Genomic DNA, 19,584 nt, shown 5'->3' with positions numbered 1-19,584 from the left:
TAAGACAGGGAAAAAGAGGTTATTTGGACAATGTTATCTTTTGCTCACTGTAATTTCCTGTTACCGGAGTAGGACTGAGCTGAGCAAACGTCTCTTTCCAGCTAGGAAACTGTCACTGACAAGGATGGAGAAAAAATCCTAAAGCCAATGCAAATGTTACTCTTTAATAATGCTTAAAACACTTATGGCAAACCTTTTTTTCTCAATGTAAAGGGAGAAACTTTTGAAGTCCCAGAAATCGTTCCCTTCCGCCTCACTCACAACATGGTTAATGGGATGGGCCCCATGGGAACAGAGGGTCTCTTCCGAAGGGCCTGTGAAGTCACTCTGCGGCTGATGCGTGATCAGAGGGAGCCTCTGATGAGGTATGGCAGCTGCTTTGGCTACAGACTCCCCAAAGCTGTCTGTAGTCCAAACGTGTGAAACAGTAACTGCTGGGGAATATGCCAGTTCCAGCATATGCCTGTCCTGCAGCTCACTCTCACCATGACATGGAGCTAAATATAAAGCAGTAGAAATATTCAGCACTAAGTACAGGCTCCTGTCAGTGTTTGTGTTTTGAAAATTAAGTGCATTTTATGTATCATATCCTTTTCTAATTTTTTAATTTATTTAGTGTCCTAAAGACTTTTCTCCATGATCCTCTTGTGGAATGGAGTAAACCTGTTAAAGGAAATACAAAAGCCCAGGTGAATGAAACCGGGGAAGTTGTCAATGAAAAGGTGAGTTTAAAACAAGCACAACCTAAGGTTTTCAAATGTCAAATGTTATTGTTACGAACTACATATTTTCTAATTGGAACTTTGTCCTTTTTTTCTTCCATTTAAAAATTTCTCTGGTTGTTCTTTGTTATCTCTCTGTTCATAATTTTTATTTATAAAGAGATTTTTTTTTTTTACTGATAAAAAAGGTAATTTCTCTACTAAAGAACCAAACAAAAAAGCCTGTAATTCACTTGTTAGTGTTAATAAATCAAGGACAACATCAGCAGAAGCAATGGATCTTGTTACCCCTCACTTGCACAGTCCTCCAGATTTACAGTGATGTAACATCTGGAGTCCTTTCCATGTGTATTTTTGTGCTTTTCCTGAGTAGGTGTTTATTACTGAATAAATACATGCCTTGGTGCATATAATTACATGATTAAAATTAGGATTTCATTTATCCTTATTAGCTGTTGCTGAAGACTGCATTATTCATCCAAACTATAGCTTAATTTTTATTATCTTCCCCCTCTGCAAAATTTCTGATCTGTCCCTTAATATTTTTTTTTTTAAGGACTGTTTAATGAAAATAAATGTGTAATAGCAGGTAATAGTTAGGGAGCACTGACAAACACAACAGCTAAGATAAGGAAAAACTACATCACTGAAACTGTGTCACAACAAAGAACTTACCTGGGCTATTTCAGCACAGAAAATCTCCTGGTCTTCAAGCAGTTACAAAGCAGGCTGTGTCTACATAATTTTCTTTTACAAGACCACCCACATAGTTGTATATGTTAACTGCTTTTTCTGGAGAGATGCCAACATTATGCTTGAGCTTTAAAAGAAAATACATGAGTGTAATTGGTATGAACTAGCAGCTCCAGTGGGCCTTGGAACAGCTCATTTTGAGATGCTCAGCAGAACCTCTGTAATTTGAGTTATTCATTTTCAGTTCCCCATAATTCCGACCTAAATTTTCTGCCGTAAATTTTATCCAGAATTCCAGGAGCAAGGCTAGGAAAATGTTGCATTTATTTGAAAGTAGTTGTATGAAATAAAGCTTTCTAACAATTCTCAAATATATTTATATAGCTCTTTCAGTCCTCTCTGGTAACTTTTAACTGTAAAAAAGTAAGGCAAAAGTTACAGCTTGACCAATGACATATCCGTTCTAGGGAATTGTTTTTAAAAGTGAGTAGCCTTTGTTTTCAATGTAGCTGGTATAGGCATCTGGATTTTGTATTAAATTATAAAATGATTTCGAACACATCCTAAGAAATACTGTTTCTATTTTGAGAAGTGGAAGTTCCTGAATAGTACCAATTTTTTTTTTTCTCCTTTCCAGGCCAAAACCCATGTCCTTGATATAGAACAACGGCTGCAAGGTGTCATTAAGACTAGAAACAGAATCAAAGGATTACCTTTATCTATTGAAGGGCATGTTCATTACCTCATTCAAGAAGCAAGTGATGACAACCTGCTCTGCCAGATGTATATGGGCTGGGCTCCATATATGTGAAGTTTGTTCCCTTTGGAATGATACCACAAGTGCTGTAGCTGTAATACTGTTGGGAAGGAATTAATCTGCGGTACCTGGTTACTTCTGTTGATTTTTGGCTGCAAGCAGAAGAACAGGCTTATGGTCTTCCAAAATCTGTGTAAAATGTACAGTGCCCTTGCAAGGATGCTATGAATGCATATGTGTAGGGTGTTAGGATTTACCTTTTGTACACATGTAGAAGGCAATACATAAGAACTGCTTAAAATTAGACAATGCAAGGCTCTGAAAGTGTCATACTCTGACTATATGAAAAATTGTCATGATCCTGCAGATGCACTCTATAAAGTACTGTATATTTTTGTAAACATGTTTCTCATGTGGCTTAGATTAGAAAATACAATGAAGTTTAATACTGATATGACGTAAAGTGGTTATTTCAACTTTTGTACTCATACTCAGAAGGGCTTTCTAAAAATTATTAGTATTTCCTTCCAGCAGTATAGACTTTTCTTCAACTTTCTTCCATATAGCCTGGCTATCTCTAGGAAAGCTTTTGGGATCTTAAATCATAGCATAAGTAAACTGGTGAAGTGGTACCATGTTCTGAACCTGTTTCCTTAGCCCTTGAGTGCAGTGCTCTAAAAAACCCTCCTGAAGGACAGGCAAAAGCTGGGAGTTGGAGGAGCCTGGCAGTGCAGCTGTAAGGCCAGGGCTGCAGGCAGGTGTTGTAGCTGTGACTGTAACATCCGTGTGGGCTCCTGAGAGCCTTGCACAGCCCCTCTTCCTCCCCTGGAAAAAGCATGGCTCTAAGGAGTGTTTTTCAGACTCCATTTCAGAAAACCTATTTTAACACAGACAAGAGTAGACTAAAATATGGTTGAAAGGCAGATACTATCTTACAGTAATGCGTGCTTTCTAGGCATCCAAATTGTAGGGAAATGAGGTGTGGGGGGAGATAGGGAAAAATTACACCCTTTTAACCTACAGTAGGCTATCATTAGAATTTCTGTACAGTGGTTTTGTTTCTGTTATTCTGAGAGACAATGCTATTAGGTTTTGATCACAAGCTCACACTGTGGTTTGGCACTCTAGTGTTTGTTCTGTTCAGCTGAAAACCAGAGGTTTGGGAAAGTAAAATAATGGGTATGCAACTGCTTCTAGGGCGTTTGTTTCTCTGTCGGTTTAGTGAGTAGTCTAGAAGCGTTGTCACTGTCCCATAAACGTGACGAGTTTTCCTAGTAAAATATTTGGAACATACAGTGGTCTTTTCCGGTGCGGTGTTTGAGTGCTGACGTTCCGTTGTTTTTCCCAGGCTTTATCTGTTTATCGGAGCGCAGAGAGCCGCGCGGGGAGCAGATCTGCTGCCCGGGGCGGGGGGCCGGGCCCGGGGTGGGGCAGGGCAGGGGCTCCCGTGCGTTCCCGGCGCTCCCAGGCCCTGCGTGCCGGGGCGGCGGTGAGGCGGCCGAGGGGCGGGCGGCGGCCGAGGGGCGGGCGGCGGCCGAGGGGCGGGAGGCGGCCGAGGGGCGGGCGGCGGCCGAGGGGCGGGCGGCGGCCGAGGGGCGGGAGGCGGCCGAGGGGCGGGCGGCGGCCGGGCCCGCCCCGCTCCCGCCCCGGCGCCAGCCCCGCCCCGGCCGGGCCCGCCCCGCTCCGGCGCCGCTCTGTGCCCGCTCGCTCTCGGTGGTGCGGGCGCTCGGCCGCTGTCAGCGCGGCGCGCCGGAAGGAGGGCGGAGCGCGGCCCGCGGTGTTTGGTTCCGGCGGGGCTCCGAGGGCGGCGGGCGGCTGTGGCCATGGGGGTCCCCAAGTTCTACCGGTGGATCTCGGAGCGGTACCCCTGCCTCAGCCAGGTGCTGAAGGAGCATCAGGTGAGCTGAGAGCGGAGCGCCGCTGGGCAACGCGGGCTCGCCCCGGGGGGCTCCTGACCGGCCCCTCGGCGGGACGAGCCCGCGGGCCTCGTCCCGGGCCGGCCCTGCGGGACCGAGTCGCAGCCCAGGCCGGCTCGCCGACAGCCGGGGCGGCGCAGGGGGGCGGCTGCGTCTCGGCGGGACTCGCCGTTCGGAGCGGCCGAAAATGGTGGGACGGCGGCGGGCGATCGCTGGGGAGCGGGCGAGGCGTTCGGTGCTCCCGGACGGCCCGCCTGTCCGGGCCGGGCCGCCGCTGGCGGGCAGCAGTGCCCGGAGCCCGCGGCCGGGCGCCGGCGGTGCTTTCAGCAGTCCCGGAGCCCGGGTGCGCCGCTCGCCCGGGGAACGGCCGGCCCGCGGCGGCTCCCGGCCCGTGGCTGCCCCGCCGGGCTCGCTCCCCTCGCCCTGGGGCCCCTCGGCAGTGCCGCCCCAGCACCCGCCGGCCTCGCACCCGCGGGGCGCCCGAGGTCGGGCTTTGCTCCTTGTTGGGCTCAGAAAAGTTACAGCTGCTGACGGCCAGTGGCGCGGTAATGACGAGGGACGGATTTTACAGCTCTGCTGCGTTTCCCTGTTGTCGCCTGCGTCGGACAGTTTGTGTTAGCAGCTCAACCGGGAAGTATGTTCGAGCCTGGAAAACGAAAGCCGTAAATGATACTTCTGATAGTTGGACTAAGACGTCATCTTTTCAGAGACGTCGTGTTTGGTACCTGTTGGATACAGGCTCTTCTAATTATCATTTTCAACTGGTGTCATAGATGTAGTTTTATAGATTGAATGTTCTAAGGTAGGCGATAATGGAGAGTGTGTTTGAATATTAATACATTTTCCCTGAGTGCCTGTGATTTTTAAAGATTAAATGGCTGTTGTGTCAGTGTAACTAAGATGCCCAGCTCAGGTGATTCCCAGCCTGGATGTTTCCTGCTAGTTTCAAAGCTTAGGTCTTTGCTTATGTTTTGTTGGGCTTCTCTGAAGTGTCTAATGCCATCTGTGTTGCACGGCGGCAGCAGCTTATGCTGCCTTTTCTGCTGTTTTCTTAGAAGCCTGAGCTGTTCACGCATCTTTAAACTTGTAGTGAAAAACTGTGGCAGGCTGAGGAGGCAGCAGTGTCTGCTCTAACCAGGGGGGTGGCAGCAGGGGGTGCTACCCTTGATGCCTTCTGGAAGAGGCAGTTCGAGCTCTTAAGATAAACAATAAACATGACTTAACCCTTCCAGATCACTGCAATATACAGACTGACACATACTGGCTTCTAGAGTAGATGCTAAGAGAAAATAAAAAACTAAACCAACAAATTAAAAAGGCCTATCTATGTAAAACAGTATTATTGTTAAATCATATTATAGTTGTGCTTCTTGAAGAAAACATTGGACCTTTTATGTGTGTTGCTTTCATATAAAAGCTTTAGTTTTTGTCTCTTTAGAGTGCTGCCTGTGCACTGCCCTGCTCACTTGTCTGAAAGCACTGAAAGCAGTTTGGTTACTGAGTTTAACCATTCTGAGGATCATGATGTGCAACAGAAGACTAGTTACAGCAGTTGAGGGGGGGTCATTCCTGATCCTGCCTCTAGTTTCTTCTCTTCACTATTTCCTCTGTCTAAAACAGTTACATTTCTCTTGCATCTGGAGGATAAATACAAGCCCAATAAAGTGCCTTTAGAGATGTGTTAGCAGCAGTGCTGTAGAAAATAGCAACAAGCTGGCAGTGCCTTTTTTTAGGTGTGATGATGTGTGAGTTTTTGTGAACAGTCTTACTGGGGGATTGAGGTTAACGCAGTTGTTCCTGTGGTGCATTTTGGTAACACAGAGGTAGTACTCGCCCCTTTGCATGATACGTTTACCAGTGTTTGTTCCCTGTGTGTTGCTTGTGTACATTTGGGAAGGCTTCCTTTTTCCTTTGAAAGAAAGTGTGACTGCTACAAGTAAGGTTCTCTGCTCTTCTGTTAGAAGAGCAGAGAACTAGGAGGAAAAAGAAAGTCTGTTTGGAAAGTCTGGGTAGGAAATTGATGTTATTATTGCCAACTCTGCTTTTGGTGCTAATTGCCACTCTGTAGACTCAAAGGTGCTCACAGGCATTGCTGAAGTGACAGCATGCAGTGGTTGGGGTAGGAGCTGCTGAACAAGGGGGAGGACTCTAAAGCTCCTCAAACCAGCTTTGCTTGGAAATATTGTTGGAAACAGCATACTCAGTTTTGTAGTTTTTATTGTTTGTAGTGCAGCTGTGAAAGGTTGAATCGATTATGAAAAAGAAAAAAAAAAGTGCAAGCTTATAAAAAAGAAAAAACAATCTTCCTGAAAAAAGTGGTTTTGGTTTGCTTTTCCATTGTACAGTGTAGAAGATAGTCTGAGCACGTGGACAAAAGTCCTGAGGTGCCAGAAACAGCCTGGATAAAGTAGGAATCTGTTCAGCTGACTTGGCTCACTGAGTAAAATGATAGTAACCCATAGCCAGTGCAGATATTGTTACTCTGCCTGTTGGTCTGCAGGAGGTTCCTCAGAGGTCTCCCCAGCTCAGCTCGTTCCCAGAGTGCTCTCAGGTGTGCCTTGGGCACTGGCTGCATTCACCAAGTGATACTAACTGTGGCATTTGTAGATTCCAGAGTTTGACAACTTATACCTGGACATGAATGGCATCATACATCAGTGCTCACATCCAAATGATGACGATGTCCACTTCAGAATCTCAGAAGATAAGATTTTTGCCAATATTTTTCACTATTTGGAAGTCCTGTTTCGCATTATTAAGCCAAGAAAAGTTTTCTTCATGGCAGTTGATGGAGTAGCTCCAAGAGCAAAAATGAATCAGCAGCGTGGGAGACGTTTCAGGTAAGAAGATCAGTTCTCACTCTATCTTGAGCATAGTAAACCCTTAAAAGAACCTACTGACTGAAATGTATGCCATGGAAAGTAAGAGATTGTGATTGGTTGTGCCTTTGACAGTGGTTTTAATTGAATAAGGGTAACTACCTGTAAAATGTTCAAATCAGGATTCCAAAAGGAAAGTTTGCTAGTTATGTAAATTGTTCTCTGTATATGTGGAACTTGGTGACAAGGGGAGCTTTTTCTTACGGAATTTGTGGAACCACTCTGCAGTGGAGCTCTTGCAGTTGTTTCCAAATGCTTCATAACCTGTGAGTGTTTTTGGTATTTGTGAATGCTAGTTCCAGATATGCCTATTTGGTAGCTGTAGTGGAAGTCATAGAAAAAAATCAAGTTCCTAATGAAACTTACTTCCTAGTGATACCAGTTACCAAACTAGCTCAGATACAGAGGTACAAGTAGATTAAGAATTACATAATGTTTTGGGAGATTTGGAAGCTTTTTAAAGATTGCTATAAGGAAAAAAAAGCCAGTGTCTGTAGTCAGACAGTACAGGGATGGTGAATGAAATGCAGCATAAATCAGCTGCAGGAAAGGAGCAAGAGAAAACATTTTCAAGCAACTGGATTTTTTTTGTGGTTTGTTTTTTGATGTATTTTTTTCTTTAGGGACTGAAGGAGGTTTGAGAGGAAGCAGAGATTAAGAGTTCATAATAGAAAACTGTAGCAGAATTGAGAGTCAGACAAAAACGTAAGGCTTTGGTGGTTTCTCTTGTTTCTGGTTCAGAGGAGTTTAGGAAATTCTTGGCCAAGAAAGTCTGGCATGGTGTTTGTTAGTTTGTCCATTACTGAACATGATAAATTGTTAGTTCACTGGCGACTCCCTTGGAATTCCACACCTGCTGCTTTGTTTAACTGTGTTACAGTTATTGTTCTGGAGTGGCATTTTCTGATGTTTGGATAACAAATATTCCTGTTGTTTCAACATTAATATCCATTCATTCTGCTCAACCATTGTAAGATCACCTTGATAATCTAAATCCTAACTGTAACTGAATAGTGACAGATTGTCACATTTCTGTGAAAAAAGTGCTATTTTTAAGCCACCTTGGTTGAATCAGAAATAAGTTCAGACTCTATTCAGGAACTCAAGTTCTCTCCTTTTTTTTTATTTCTTACGCACTCTAAAAAATCAGCTATATTTATTTTGTTAAAAAGCTGTACTTAGGATATTAACATTTGAATAAGATGATTCATTCTCTACTCTCTCTCCAATGCTCTTTTGTTTTAGATCAGCAAAAGAGGCAGAGGACAAAATTAAAAAGGCATTGGAAAAGGGAGAAACTCTCCCGACAGAAGCCAGGTTTGACTCCAACTGTATTACACCAGGTAAGATAATTTTTCAGTTATTTAAATTTAAATGTTTATGATTTGTCATCTGTATTTTGGTTCTGTTTTCCAATCTTAAGGCATGTTTTTGTAAAAATAGAAGGCAGAATCAATGAAGACATAAGTAAGTTTGTAACAAAAAATTTAGTAACATTCAGTAGGGTTGGAATACTGTCTTTTTCTAAAAAATTTTTACATTGCTCTGTAAAAAGTGAAATGTTTCGGGAAAGAAAGCAGTTATCCCCTTCATTTCTGGCAAAACTTTATTTGTTGGCATTTTTTTAACACTTCTGAAATGTAAATACAGACTAGTGAGAAGCTTTAACTTAGGTTTCTGTTTTCAGGAACTGAATTCATGGCCAGATTGAATGAGCATCTTAAATATTTTGTAAATATGAAGATTTCCACAGACAAATCCTGGCAAGGAATAACAGTCTACTTATCAGGCCATGAGGTCATTATATTTTTTTGCTATCTTATTTTAAATAGATCTTTTTTAATAGTATAATACTTACTGCTGATTTTTTTTTTTTTTTTTTTTTGTGTGTGTGTGTGTGTCCAGACTCCAGGGGAAGGTGAGCATAAAATTATGGAGTTCATCAGATCAGAAAAAGCAAAGCCCCATCATGATCCAAACACAAGACACTGTCTCTATGGCTTAGACGCTGACTTGGTATGTGCAATTAAAAGAATACAAACAGCAGGGAGTTGTCCAGTGTGTACATTTTTGGTATCTTCCTGAGCTCACAGGGTTCTGAAATGGTTTGAAACAAGCATGTGCTTTTGTATTCTGCAAACTTTTGAATTTGTAATGAAACCAAACATCGAAATTTCTTTATTCTGCTTGAAAGGTTAAAAAAAATGGAAAAAGTAAGATGTTTCTGATATCTCTTTGTAATAGATAATGCTGGGATTAACAAGTCATGAGGCACACTTTGCGCTCTTAAGAGAAGAAGTCAGATTTGGTGGTAAAAAGGCTCAAAGGTGAATTGATTTAATTTTACTCTTATTTTATTTATGATGAAATTAAATCCAAAACATACTGGGTGATTAAAACAGGTGTGTGTTTGGTGATTTGCGTTTTTTTGTATTGATTGCGTAGTAATTTAATGAAGTCTTAGTTTATTCTTTGGGTTAGAAAAGTCATGAAATTAGAGAAATTAACATGCTGAATTGTGTATTTGAGTTGTTTTACATGAAAAAATGTATGCTGTCAGAACAGCTTATAAAAATCCTTAAAGCTTTGGTGTGTTTTAACTTTTTCTTCATGTTGTAATGAAGCAACCTGGGCTATATTGACATTGTTTCCATAACTGCGTTATGCAGATACTAACTTAGTAAAATGTATATCTATCTGTCTGAGGTTTTGTGCATCTAAGGAAATTACTAGGATAATTACTAAAATAAACTCTCTAAAAATGGCTGCATAGATGCTCTTGTTCAGGGTTTGCCCAATTGAAAGAACTAGTGGTCTGTAAACAGTCAGAAGATGGTGACTTGTTCCAGAGCTGTGCATGTACCTGGAGCTGTTCTGAAGTAATACAGGAATTAATTTGTTACTGTGCCTGGGTTCCTTTTTTGAAGGGCCTAAAGCATATATTGGATATATAAAGGGAGAGTATGGGAGAGACAGAAATAAACATTCCTGACACAGTGAGGATTTTGAATAACACAGGATAAGTCATGAATGTTTAGATAAATGTGTAATTTTTGCTAATAAAGGAATATTTTATTGCCAAGGACAATGTGATGAAGATCACAAATAAGCTTTCTTTTCAGTCTTTGCAGTCAATGTTTCTCCAGAACTGATGGGTAGTGTTGGCATGCAGCACTACAGTATTTTTTAAAGATCTTACATCTAATCAAAGTAAAACCTTGGTTTCACCTTTCTAAAAAATAAAATAGAGTGAAATAAGAGTGTGATTACTTTTTGAAAGATTAATTGGTGAAAGTATGAAATCAAAAGGCAAAGTGTTATTTATTCTCCTTCCCCCCAGCGTTGTTCCGTATTTTAATTTCTGAGTAATTTCGCTCATTACATGAATTTACTTCTGTAAGTTACAGGAATTACCTTCTGCCAATATTGTCACTTTTATGGATACTTACAGTTGGAAATTTGAAAATCCTAATAATATGTACAAATTAATATCTCTCCACAATTATTGAGAGAAATGGCTTGTTTTATCAGGATTTTCAAGTCCAGTGCAATGGAGAGTGAGGGCAGAATGTTTCTAGAGTCTTACAGCATCAAACTGGTTGCCAGAGCTCTTTAATACCAATATGAAAATTGCATTTAAAAAGTGACAATTGGTTCTGAAGCCCAGTGTAGTTTGGAGTTTGTCTTACATGAGTTTATCTGAAGGCTGCCATCACACGCATCTTCCTTAAAGGATTATTTCTAAAATTTCCTCTTTATGTGTGAAAACACAAGTATTTATGCTGGTTTGTCATCGGAGGTGGTCTCAGCTAGTTATAGTACCTACAAGGTGAAATAGTCCTTTATTAATTTAAAATGCATCATTTAGCTCATTAATCTTTTGCTGTAGGTATTAACTGATCTGGGGCTAATGTTGCCTTAGGGTTTTTATGAGTAGTTTTAGTGAAGAGAAAAAAGGCAGGCAGAATATACGTTGACTATGCCATAAACACACTGTAGGTTTGTTACTCTTTTAGTGCTGCATTGAAGCCATGAAATAATATATCCAGAGCATGTTTTCAAGTTGAGCATATTCATCTCTTACAAGAAGCATTTCAAATGACTACAGATGTAACCCATCTGGTTTAGATGTGAATCTGTGTACTCTGTTATTCAGATTAGCTAGAAAATACCTTTAAATAATGAGGCTTGGTGCCAAGTTAGGCTAATTTGTCTCTTTTTTGAGCAATGGGATAAGGATTTAGGAAATTGTTACTGCAGCATGGAACTCCACAAGGCTATTCTCTATGTTAGTTCTTCTCCATGCAATCGTATCTGGTGTTTAGAAGATTCTACTGCAGAATTTTATAGACTAAACCAGATTAATCCTAAAATAGATTCAAGGAAATGTTTATACATTATTTCTTCTGTAAAGATACGTTTTTGGGTTTAGGTAACCTTGGGCTTATTAATATTAATGTTGAAAGTGTGTTTATAAATAATTAACTTGGTGGTTTGAATAATTTACAGAGTATGTGCACCAGAGGAAACCACGTTTCATTTACTGCACTTATCACTGATGAGAGAATATATTGATTATGAATTTTCCCCAGTAAAAGTAAGTTCTAATGGAGCTGAGATGGGAAAAAAATTGTGTGAATGTGTGAAGTCTTTATGCAAAAATGATAACAAAATTTATACTGGTTTTTTTTCCCTTTTCTTTTTCCTCCAGGACAAGATTTCTTTTGAATATGATATTGAAAGGATAATAGATGATTGGATCTTAATGGGTTTCCTTGTGGGAAATGATTTTATTCCTCATCTACCTCATTTACACATTAATCATGATGCACTGCCGCTACTTTATAGAACATACATGGCTATCTTGCCAGAACTGGGAGGTGAGAAAACTGGGTCCAGTTGTGGAAAGTAGAAGCATTAACGTTGGTGTATTTGTATTTATTAACTTTTCTTGCTGCATTAGAATGTTTAGCATTTACTACAGTTTTCTTAGAGAGACAGCAGGATTGCATTTTATTATCTGTGCAGAATTTAAATGCAAATTTTAAAACTGTTGACTTGTTAGTTCAAAAACAGACTTAATTTTCTCAACAGGTTACATCAATGAGAATGGGCATCTGAATTTAGAACGTTTTGAGAAATATCTCACAAGATTGTCAGATGTAAGTAACTCTGAAATTTAGAGAATGTAGAATTTAAACTCAATATTGTACCCTAAAATACACCATGCTGTAGATTTAATGAACTGTTAAATGCCTGTGTTTTGCAGGTGGTTTAATCAGCTGTTCTAGCATTGAGCAGATGGAATCCAATCAGTTGTTGTCTGATCTTATGGCATGAGAGGAAAAAGATTGAATCATTTGATCTGTGCTTTAGCCAGCACAGTGCTTTAATGCTGCAAGTCAAATGAGGATTTACCAGTAGAATCATGGTCCTCACTTCCCATCGAAGTGTGTGGCAGCATTGGGCAAAGCTGGTTGGAATAGGTGCCAGTAAAGCCAGGGATGTGGGTTCAGTCCCTCTGGAACAGGTGCCAGTAAAGCCAGGGATGTGGGTTCACTCCCTCTGGGGCCATTCACGTAACAGTTGGACTCAGTGGTCCTTGTGGGTCTCCTCCAGCTCAGGGTTGTGTGTGATTTCTGTGTATTCTTGAAGCTTGCTGCAGGCAGTGATGATGTTTCCCCTGCTGGTAGTTTCCTGTGGGGTAAGCTATATCTGAAGGTCTCAGAGGGGAGAATTGTTTGCAAGTTTTTTATGAAGATCACTAGTAAAGATCTCTGAGAGGCAGGCAGGAGTGTTGTTCATGAACTAACCTGTGTACAGGAGGTAGTCCTGTTAAGTCCTGGTGCAGTAATCCATCCTAGAGATGAGGTAAGGACAGGCCATATAGAAATGGAAAGGATTAAACCTTCTGTTGAACTTGAAAAGAGGGAGGTCATCTGTTGTCCCTGCTTCAGTTTTTTTTTCTGCTTCTTGAATAGAGCTGTAAAAGTGTTAGATCTGTGGCACGAGGCTGTATTACCAGACCCTATGTGTATACTGCTTCTAGAGTTGATAGTGAAATGTAGAAGTTATTTAATTCTTTTTTTACATCTTAGTGAAAGAAAACAAAATATGGTTTGGCTGTATGTTACAAATTGCTGAGAAACAGGATTTTTGATATTAAGTGATTTAGTTGCATCTTTAGGGAAAATGTTTATGTCCGAGTGACTCTAGATGTAATCTAATGCACAAACTAAAAAGACATTGTTAATCTGCATTTTAAAGTTGACATCCCTCAAATATTTGCAAACTTACTTTAATCTCACAGTTTGATCGTGAACACTTCAGTGAAGTCTTTGTTGACCTAAAATGGTTTGAAAGTAAAGTGGGCAATAAATACCTCAACGAGGCAGCTGGGATTGCAGCAGAGGAAGCCAGAAAAAATAAACAAAAGAAACAAAAGGTCAGTGTTTCATATGCACAATTTCAGAAATAACAACGTTACTTTTTGCAAATCAGTAATTTGATTTTAGACAAATTAAGTGGCATAAACCTCTGCTATGAGATTCTTTTCAACCAGAAAAGGTAGTAAATTGTCGTGTTTGCATTCTGCCTTTATGCTTTGCTGTCTGTGAGTGCTGAAATGGTTCAGTCAGGGGCAGGTGCTCCTGATCTCTAAAGTCTCGTAAATCTGTATTTAGTGCTTTGCTGATCTTCAAAAGCAGCAGAACCTAACTTTGTGTGAGTTTTGACCAAACCTGCTATGCTTCATAATCTTAATTTTTAATGCACAGTCTGATGGAAGTTCCTGATGTTTCAGATACACTGATAGAACATTCATGTATGTTTTGGTATTGGCTAACTACTGGATGATAAACAGGGCAGTTTCATTGGTGAGCTATCTCAGATTAGTATTAAACTTGCAGTTCTACATAAAACCAATTACTAAGGAACAGCACCTTGTATATACATGTGTACTGCTACATAGCAATATCTTGTCTCTGCCCCAGTGTCAAGTTCCCCACCACTACTTCCACTGACTGCCCTTCACTGTATGCTTCAGCAGGGTGGAGAGTAGCAGGAGAAAATTCTGTTGCATTTAATCTGTCTTTGTATACTGTTATCCTGTTCTTTGTGTATAGAGCAGTTTTGGTAGCATTTTTGACACAAATATTGGGGTGTTTTTTTAGAAGTAGTTAATGTTTGAGACTGTTCCTTTTGTCTGATCTGTCCTTTTTGTCAGCTTAAATAATTTCCTTGAAGCAATTTTAAGAGAAGGAAATGGGGTTTATAATAAATAATATTTATACATTTTGATTGAAGCATTTTGAGTTGCAAGTTTTGAATGGGGTTTGTGCATACTAACCTGTATTTTTACATTATCTCAAATCTTAATTTAATAGGCTCAGGAAAATTCTATATCTTTGGCTGCTTTAGAAAAAAATGAAGGTGAAGTAACCCCTAAAAGTAAGTGGGAAGAATTTTTCCATACACATATAACAAAAAATGTGTGTGTTAATTTCAAAGAGCTGTAAGAATTGCATGTCAGAGATGAGCTTAATCTGAATGCAAGACCTACGTAGTCAGCTGTTGGGAAGTGGAACTGCTCTGGTGAGAGAGAGTGGGGCTAAAGCTTTAGAGGTGCTTTTTCCTTGCCCTTTATTCCCATGATGAGTTAAAGGAATTAATGAACAAACCTTCAACAATAATATGCTTTTGATAATTGTATGCATAGGTATTTTCTTAGGTGGGGGGACAGGGGAACAGATTTTTGTGTGGTTTTAGGGTTTTTGATTGTGGTTGTTTTTAAATTCATTCCGCTTGTAGGAAATGGTTTTTGCTCATGTTTTGAAATTAATTGTCAAAAATCTATGAATATTACTACAGGGTATTAGATGATGTTGCTGAACATAATTAAATTTTAAAATTCATTTTAATCTTTTCTCGGATATATTCTGATGGCTTATATTATCTTCTCTGTTCTTATAATTGAGCTAAAAAATGGGTTACCTGTCTTAAAAATTCCAGAATTTCTCTGGGTAAAGATTTTGTTTGATTGTTTCATGTTACTTTCAGTGCAAGGAAGGTGTGAGCACCTGTACTTCGAATTGAAGAATAAAGTTAAGGCATTATGTCAGAAGTGAATGTTTTCAAACCTTACTGTAGTCGAGAAGTGAATGTTAATCCTTTTTTTCATGACTGGTTTTCCAGCCACATTGGAAGATGAACCAGAAGATGATGATCTGTTTGAAACTGAGTTTAGGCAATACAAAAGAACTTACTACATGACTAAAATGGGTGTAGAAGTAGTGTCTGAGTAAGTATATACTTCCTTTTTTATTCCTAAATGCTGAAGACAAGTCTTTGTAGATATTTACTAGAGACATACATTTGTAAATATGTGTTAGAGCCTGTTTTCAAGAGGGTGTAGTGACAGGACAAGGCATAATGGCTTCAAACTGAAAGGAGTGGGTTTAGGTTAGATAATAAGGAAGAAATTCTTTACTGTGAGGGTGGTGAGGCACTGGAGCAGGTTGCCTCGAGGCGTTGTGGACGTCCCATCCCTGAAAGTGTTCAAGGCCAGGTTGGACGGGACTTTGAGCAGACTGGTCTATGGGTGTCTGTGCCCATGGCGGGGCGTTGGAACAAAATGATCTGTAAGTCCCTTCCAACCCCCAGCATTTTGTGATTCTAATAAAAGACAGAATATTCCCCCCTTGTCAAAAGTGGTGAACACATGGCAGAGTACTGCAGTGGTGATGATTTTGCCTAAAGCAACAAGAGCTGAAAATCAAGTTTTCTGTAATAAGTATTGAGGACCAGAGAGGAAATAAATCTAGAAAATCATGGTATTATTAGATTCCCACAATTTTCTATCTTCATCCCTATGTGCTAAGGTGCTAAGTAGTTTTTATAAACCAGTGAAAATGAGAAAACTAATAAGTATCTTCCCTTTTTCTTTTAAGTGCCTTCTTGGCTGATCAAGCTGAATGTTATGTCCAGGCAATACAATGGATTTTGCATTATTACTACCATGGAGTTCAGTCATGGAGCTGGTAAGAAAAAACAGTGAATGAGAAAGTGCTGAAAGAGTGATGTTTCATCTTGTATGCTGGAAACATTTAATGGTCTGTGAACACCGTTGTGCTCTAATGAAGTCAAATAACTTAGGGAGTTTTTTAACCTGCAGGTATTACCCTTATCATTATGCACCTTACCTGTCAGATATTCACAACATCAGTGAACTCAAAATCAAATTTGAACTTGGAAAACCTTTCATGCCATTTGAACAGCTTCTTGCGGTACTTCCAGCAGCTAGCAAAGATCTGCTGCCTAAATGTTACCAGGTAAGGTACAGAATTAAATTGCATTATCTATCTACTGCTTACTCGTTGTCCACTTTATTTTATTTTACTCTAGTCTTGGTGGTTTTGCATGTTAATTATATTCTATCTGTACATTTTAGGTATATGGTTAAATATTCTACTTGTTACTATATGTAGTGCATTGTAAAGTTAGTAATAAATACAAAATTTTACATTTGCTAAGCAATTTCCAGCTAGGACAGTTAAGTGTTTCATTCCTGTACAGCACTGGATTTCATTCCTGTACAGCAGTCTTCCGTTGTGTCTTCTTACAGTTAGTGCTAAACTGCCTTTGATATCATCTCTATTGTATTTTCCTAGCATTTGATGACTAGTCAAGACTCTCCTATTATAGAATATTATCCACCTGATTTTAAAACTGACCTAAATGGTAAACAGCAGGAATGGGAAGCTGTAGTATTAATCCCGTTCATTGATGAGGTAAGTTCTTTCCAGCATGTGCTGTCCATAAAAGCTGCGTAACAAGACTGCTAGATTTCTTGATTAATCAACAGTTAGACATGCAATGAAGTGGAAGGTTAAATTAACACTTGATAAGACCACAGAAAAATATAAATGTTTCTACTTGGGAAGTAAGTTTAGATTAAGTTACCACAAAGCAAAGCTAGTTTCAGGTGGCAGAAGTCCTAAGTAAGGGCTGTGGACTTGGTGGTGTTCATGTTTTAATCAGCTATTCAGATATTTTGTTTCAGTTTCTTTGAGAAGAATATTCTGTTCTTATGTACATATAAAAACAGAGAACCTCTGTAAATAAAATAAACACTTTAAAAAAAGAAAATATTTTTACAGGAAATCTCTTCACGTGAGGAAAGCACTAATGAAGAGCAATAGAATAGTGCTTTACTTTTGCATATCGGATAACAGTGCTAGACAAGGCTACCCTTTGGAAACAGGCTTGCAGAAAGGTGATTATTTTCCAAAGCCATTCCATGGTAATTGTTCAGAGAACATTTTTATCAGGGACATGAGAGAGTGAGGCTGCAGCTGGGCAATGAGCACATTGGGTCTCTGGATTTCTCAGGTTACTTTCCCAGTGTAGTTTTTTCCATGCTAATTTTTGTTGCCAGTTTCACACGTGCTAATTCCTCTAAAATTTAGAAACGACTGCTGCAGGCCATGGAATCCTGTAATAAGGGCCTAAAAGAAGAGGAGAAACGAAGAAACACTCACAGTGCTTGCTTAATGTACTGGTATGACAAAGATGCTGAGTTCCAGTACCTGTCACCATGGCCAGAGAAATTCCCTGCAATAGAACGATGTCACACGAGGTAATGCTGGTGTAACTGTTTTAGAGCAGGTTAAAAGCAGTAGGAGGACTTTTCCTAACATTTTAACCAAGCCTTGCGTATGCCAGTATGTAAACTGAGAAATGAAAAACACTGAAATAGATGTTGCCTGCTTTGGATGGCACAGTAAAAGTATTTGTCCCTTCAGATGTTACTTTGTAAAACAGATGACCAATGTTAAGTCATCAAGAACAATCGAGAGAATTACTAAACTCTGTATGACAGAGAATGAAAGACTGGTACAAATACCTGATAAATAGTGATCATTTACTGGCATGCTAAATCCAGAATGTTTTTTTAAAAATGCAAGCATTTGGATCCACTGCAGAGAATTAAACACGAATTTGTTTTTCACCTTCTCACTGAAATTAGCCGGCTTTATTTCACACAGACTGAAGATGAAATGGAAACATAAGCTTAACAGTAGTCAAACTTAAGAGTAGAGGAGGAATGCCAGTTGCTGGGTTACAGTTGGTGAAGAATGGACAGTTGTGAAGATGAATGATACTGTATGGAACCATTGCTAGTTAGAATTTGATAATTGCAATTATTTAAAATAGTGAGTTTGGCATATATCCTAAAGTTTTATCTTTTTCCTAGTGAATAGTCTCTTTGCAGAAATAGCATAGGGGCTTTTCCCTTTCTTTATATTCCACGTGCCGTAAATTCGTTGCTGGAAAGCAAAGGGTTTGTTCATTAATGAGTGAACAAGTAATGAATTTTTCTAGAGCTGATGGTCAATCTGCATGAGCAAATTCTGTGCAACTTCTTTTTTAGGTATAAAACAATACCTTTGGATGCTTGGCATGTAGAAATAACCCACAATAAGATAACTAAAATTAACAAGAATGCATTATATTTTTGTGGATTTCCTACTTTAAAGCACATTAAACATAAGGTAAACTATTTTTCTCTTCCAACATTTCAAATGTATTTAATAGATAACTATGTAGGAGCTCAAGTTTCACGTGCTGTTTTGTTTTTACCCAGTTCTATCTTAAAAAAAGTGGTGTACAAGTGTTTCAGCAAAGCAGCCATGGAGAGAACATGATGTTAGAAATCATAGTTGATGAGAACTCAAAAGACCAGGTAAGCATTCAGTTCCTCACAAAAGACCAAAACCTAACCAAAAAAAATGCCCCACAGCTGGACAAAAGACTTGTTAAGAAGTCTGAATTTGTTAAAGTCAGATTTGAGGTGTTAAAATGCTACATTTGTGTGGGAAACAGTTTAGAATTTTGGGTATCTGCTAAAAGGTTAAAATTTTTCCAGACTTCACAATATGAAATATCAGTCTCCTTAGCTGAGTTTCTGGCCGTTCTCTGTGGTAGCATTTAGATGTTCTTGGGTAAGGAGCAGGTGGCTAATGAATGGTATAAATGCAAGGGAGCAGTCTCCAGACCAGAGTTGTTTGTCTTTAGTGTTACTGAAGGGATGACCATTTCAAAAGAAAAAGTGTTTCCTTTTAATCAAGGAAGCGGACTTAACACCTTCCACTCTAATGAGGCTGTTTGATGGAGGAATTAAAGGAAAGAGTCAAAGTAGCAAACGACAGGTGCAGAAAAGAAGAAATTTCAGAAATAAATAAAATAAAGGAGAGAGGAGGAAAACCATGTAATATGATATGATTTTACAGTAGAGAGATAGGGAGAGTGCATATTCAAGATGCATGGGAAGAAAAATCCAATTAATATATTAAAAAGCAGCAGAGACTTAGAAAAAAAGAACATAATCTGAGACTGAATTTACAGATGCTGGCAAGTTGTGGACATTAATGTTGTTCCTTTTTTTCAATGGGATAAATAAGTAAAATATATCATACAAAATACTTCGGTAATCTCCAATTGTCATTTTGTTTATTGTGTCCCAGAGACACCAACAGTTCTATGTGATTTAACAAAAGAAGTGCTTAGAAAACGTATATGAGACATACAAGTTATCCCAGGTCTTCCAGGTAACACAT

At 39.5% G+C, this 19,584-nt stretch overlaps 2 protein-coding genes across 4 annotated transcripts in view; both read left to right on the top strand.

Annotated features, from left to right (window-relative positions):
• The window catches only part of ATR (ATR serine/threonine kinase), a 39,453-nt gene extending 36,022 nt beyond the window's left edge, over positions 1-3,431 (top strand). The window contains exons 45-47 of the mRNA XM_066193262.1: positions 214-365; positions 617-722; positions 2,053-3,431. Of these exons, the coding sequence (XP_066049359.1) occupies positions 214-365; positions 617-722; positions 2,053-2,226 (432 nt within the window). The 3' untranslated portion in view covers positions 2,227-3,431. The remainder of the gene's footprint in view (positions 1-213; positions 366-616; positions 723-2,052) is intronic.
• Positions 3,432-3,937: 506 nt separating this feature from the next.
• XRN1 (5'-3' exoribonuclease 1) overlaps positions 3,938-19,584 on the top strand; it is a 34,664-nt gene continuing 19,017 nt past the window's right edge. The window contains exons 1-18 of one of the 3 annotated variants that reach the window (XM_066193257.1): positions 3,938-4,070; positions 6,696-6,928; positions 8,213-8,310; positions 8,655-8,764; positions 8,873-8,983; positions 9,212-9,294; positions 11,477-11,564; positions 11,679-11,847; positions 12,062-12,129; positions 13,278-13,412; positions 14,353-14,416; positions 15,161-15,266; positions 15,916-16,005; positions 16,140-16,296; positions 16,636-16,755; positions 17,434-17,603; positions 18,399-18,519; positions 18,612-18,710. In XM_066193257.1, the coding sequence (XP_066049354.1) occupies positions 3,996-4,070; positions 6,696-6,928; positions 8,213-8,310; positions 8,655-8,764; positions 8,873-8,983; positions 9,212-9,294; positions 11,477-11,564; positions 11,679-11,847; positions 12,062-12,129; positions 13,278-13,412; positions 14,353-14,416; positions 15,161-15,266; positions 15,916-16,005; positions 16,140-16,296; positions 16,636-16,755; positions 17,434-17,603; positions 18,399-18,519; positions 18,612-18,710 (2,097 nt within the window). In that variant the 5' untranslated portion in view covers positions 3,938-3,995. Of the gene's footprint in view, positions 4,071-6,695; positions 6,929-8,212; positions 8,311-8,654; positions 8,765-8,872; positions 8,984-9,211; positions 9,295-11,476; positions 11,565-11,678; positions 11,848-12,061; positions 12,130-13,277; positions 13,413-14,352; positions 14,417-15,160; positions 15,267-15,915; positions 16,006-16,139; positions 16,297-16,635; positions 16,756-17,433; positions 17,604-18,398; positions 18,520-18,611; positions 18,711-19,584 lie in introns of those variants that run through there. The other 2 variants (XM_066193259.1, XM_066193258.1) reach the window with 2 other exon arrangements.

This window comes from Chamaea fasciata, unplaced genomic scaffold, assembly GCF_029207755.1.
Source record: "Chamaea fasciata isolate MVZ Bird 193981 ecotype frontalis unplaced genomic scaffold, bChaFas1.0.hap1 SCAF_11, whole genome shotgun sequence".
Classification (NCBI taxonomy): Eukaryota; Metazoa; Chordata; class Aves; order Passeriformes; family Sylviidae; genus Chamaea; species Chamaea fasciata.
The sequence above is the reverse complement of the archived record's forward strand: the minus strand, read 5'-3'. Positions and strand labels throughout refer to the sequence as shown.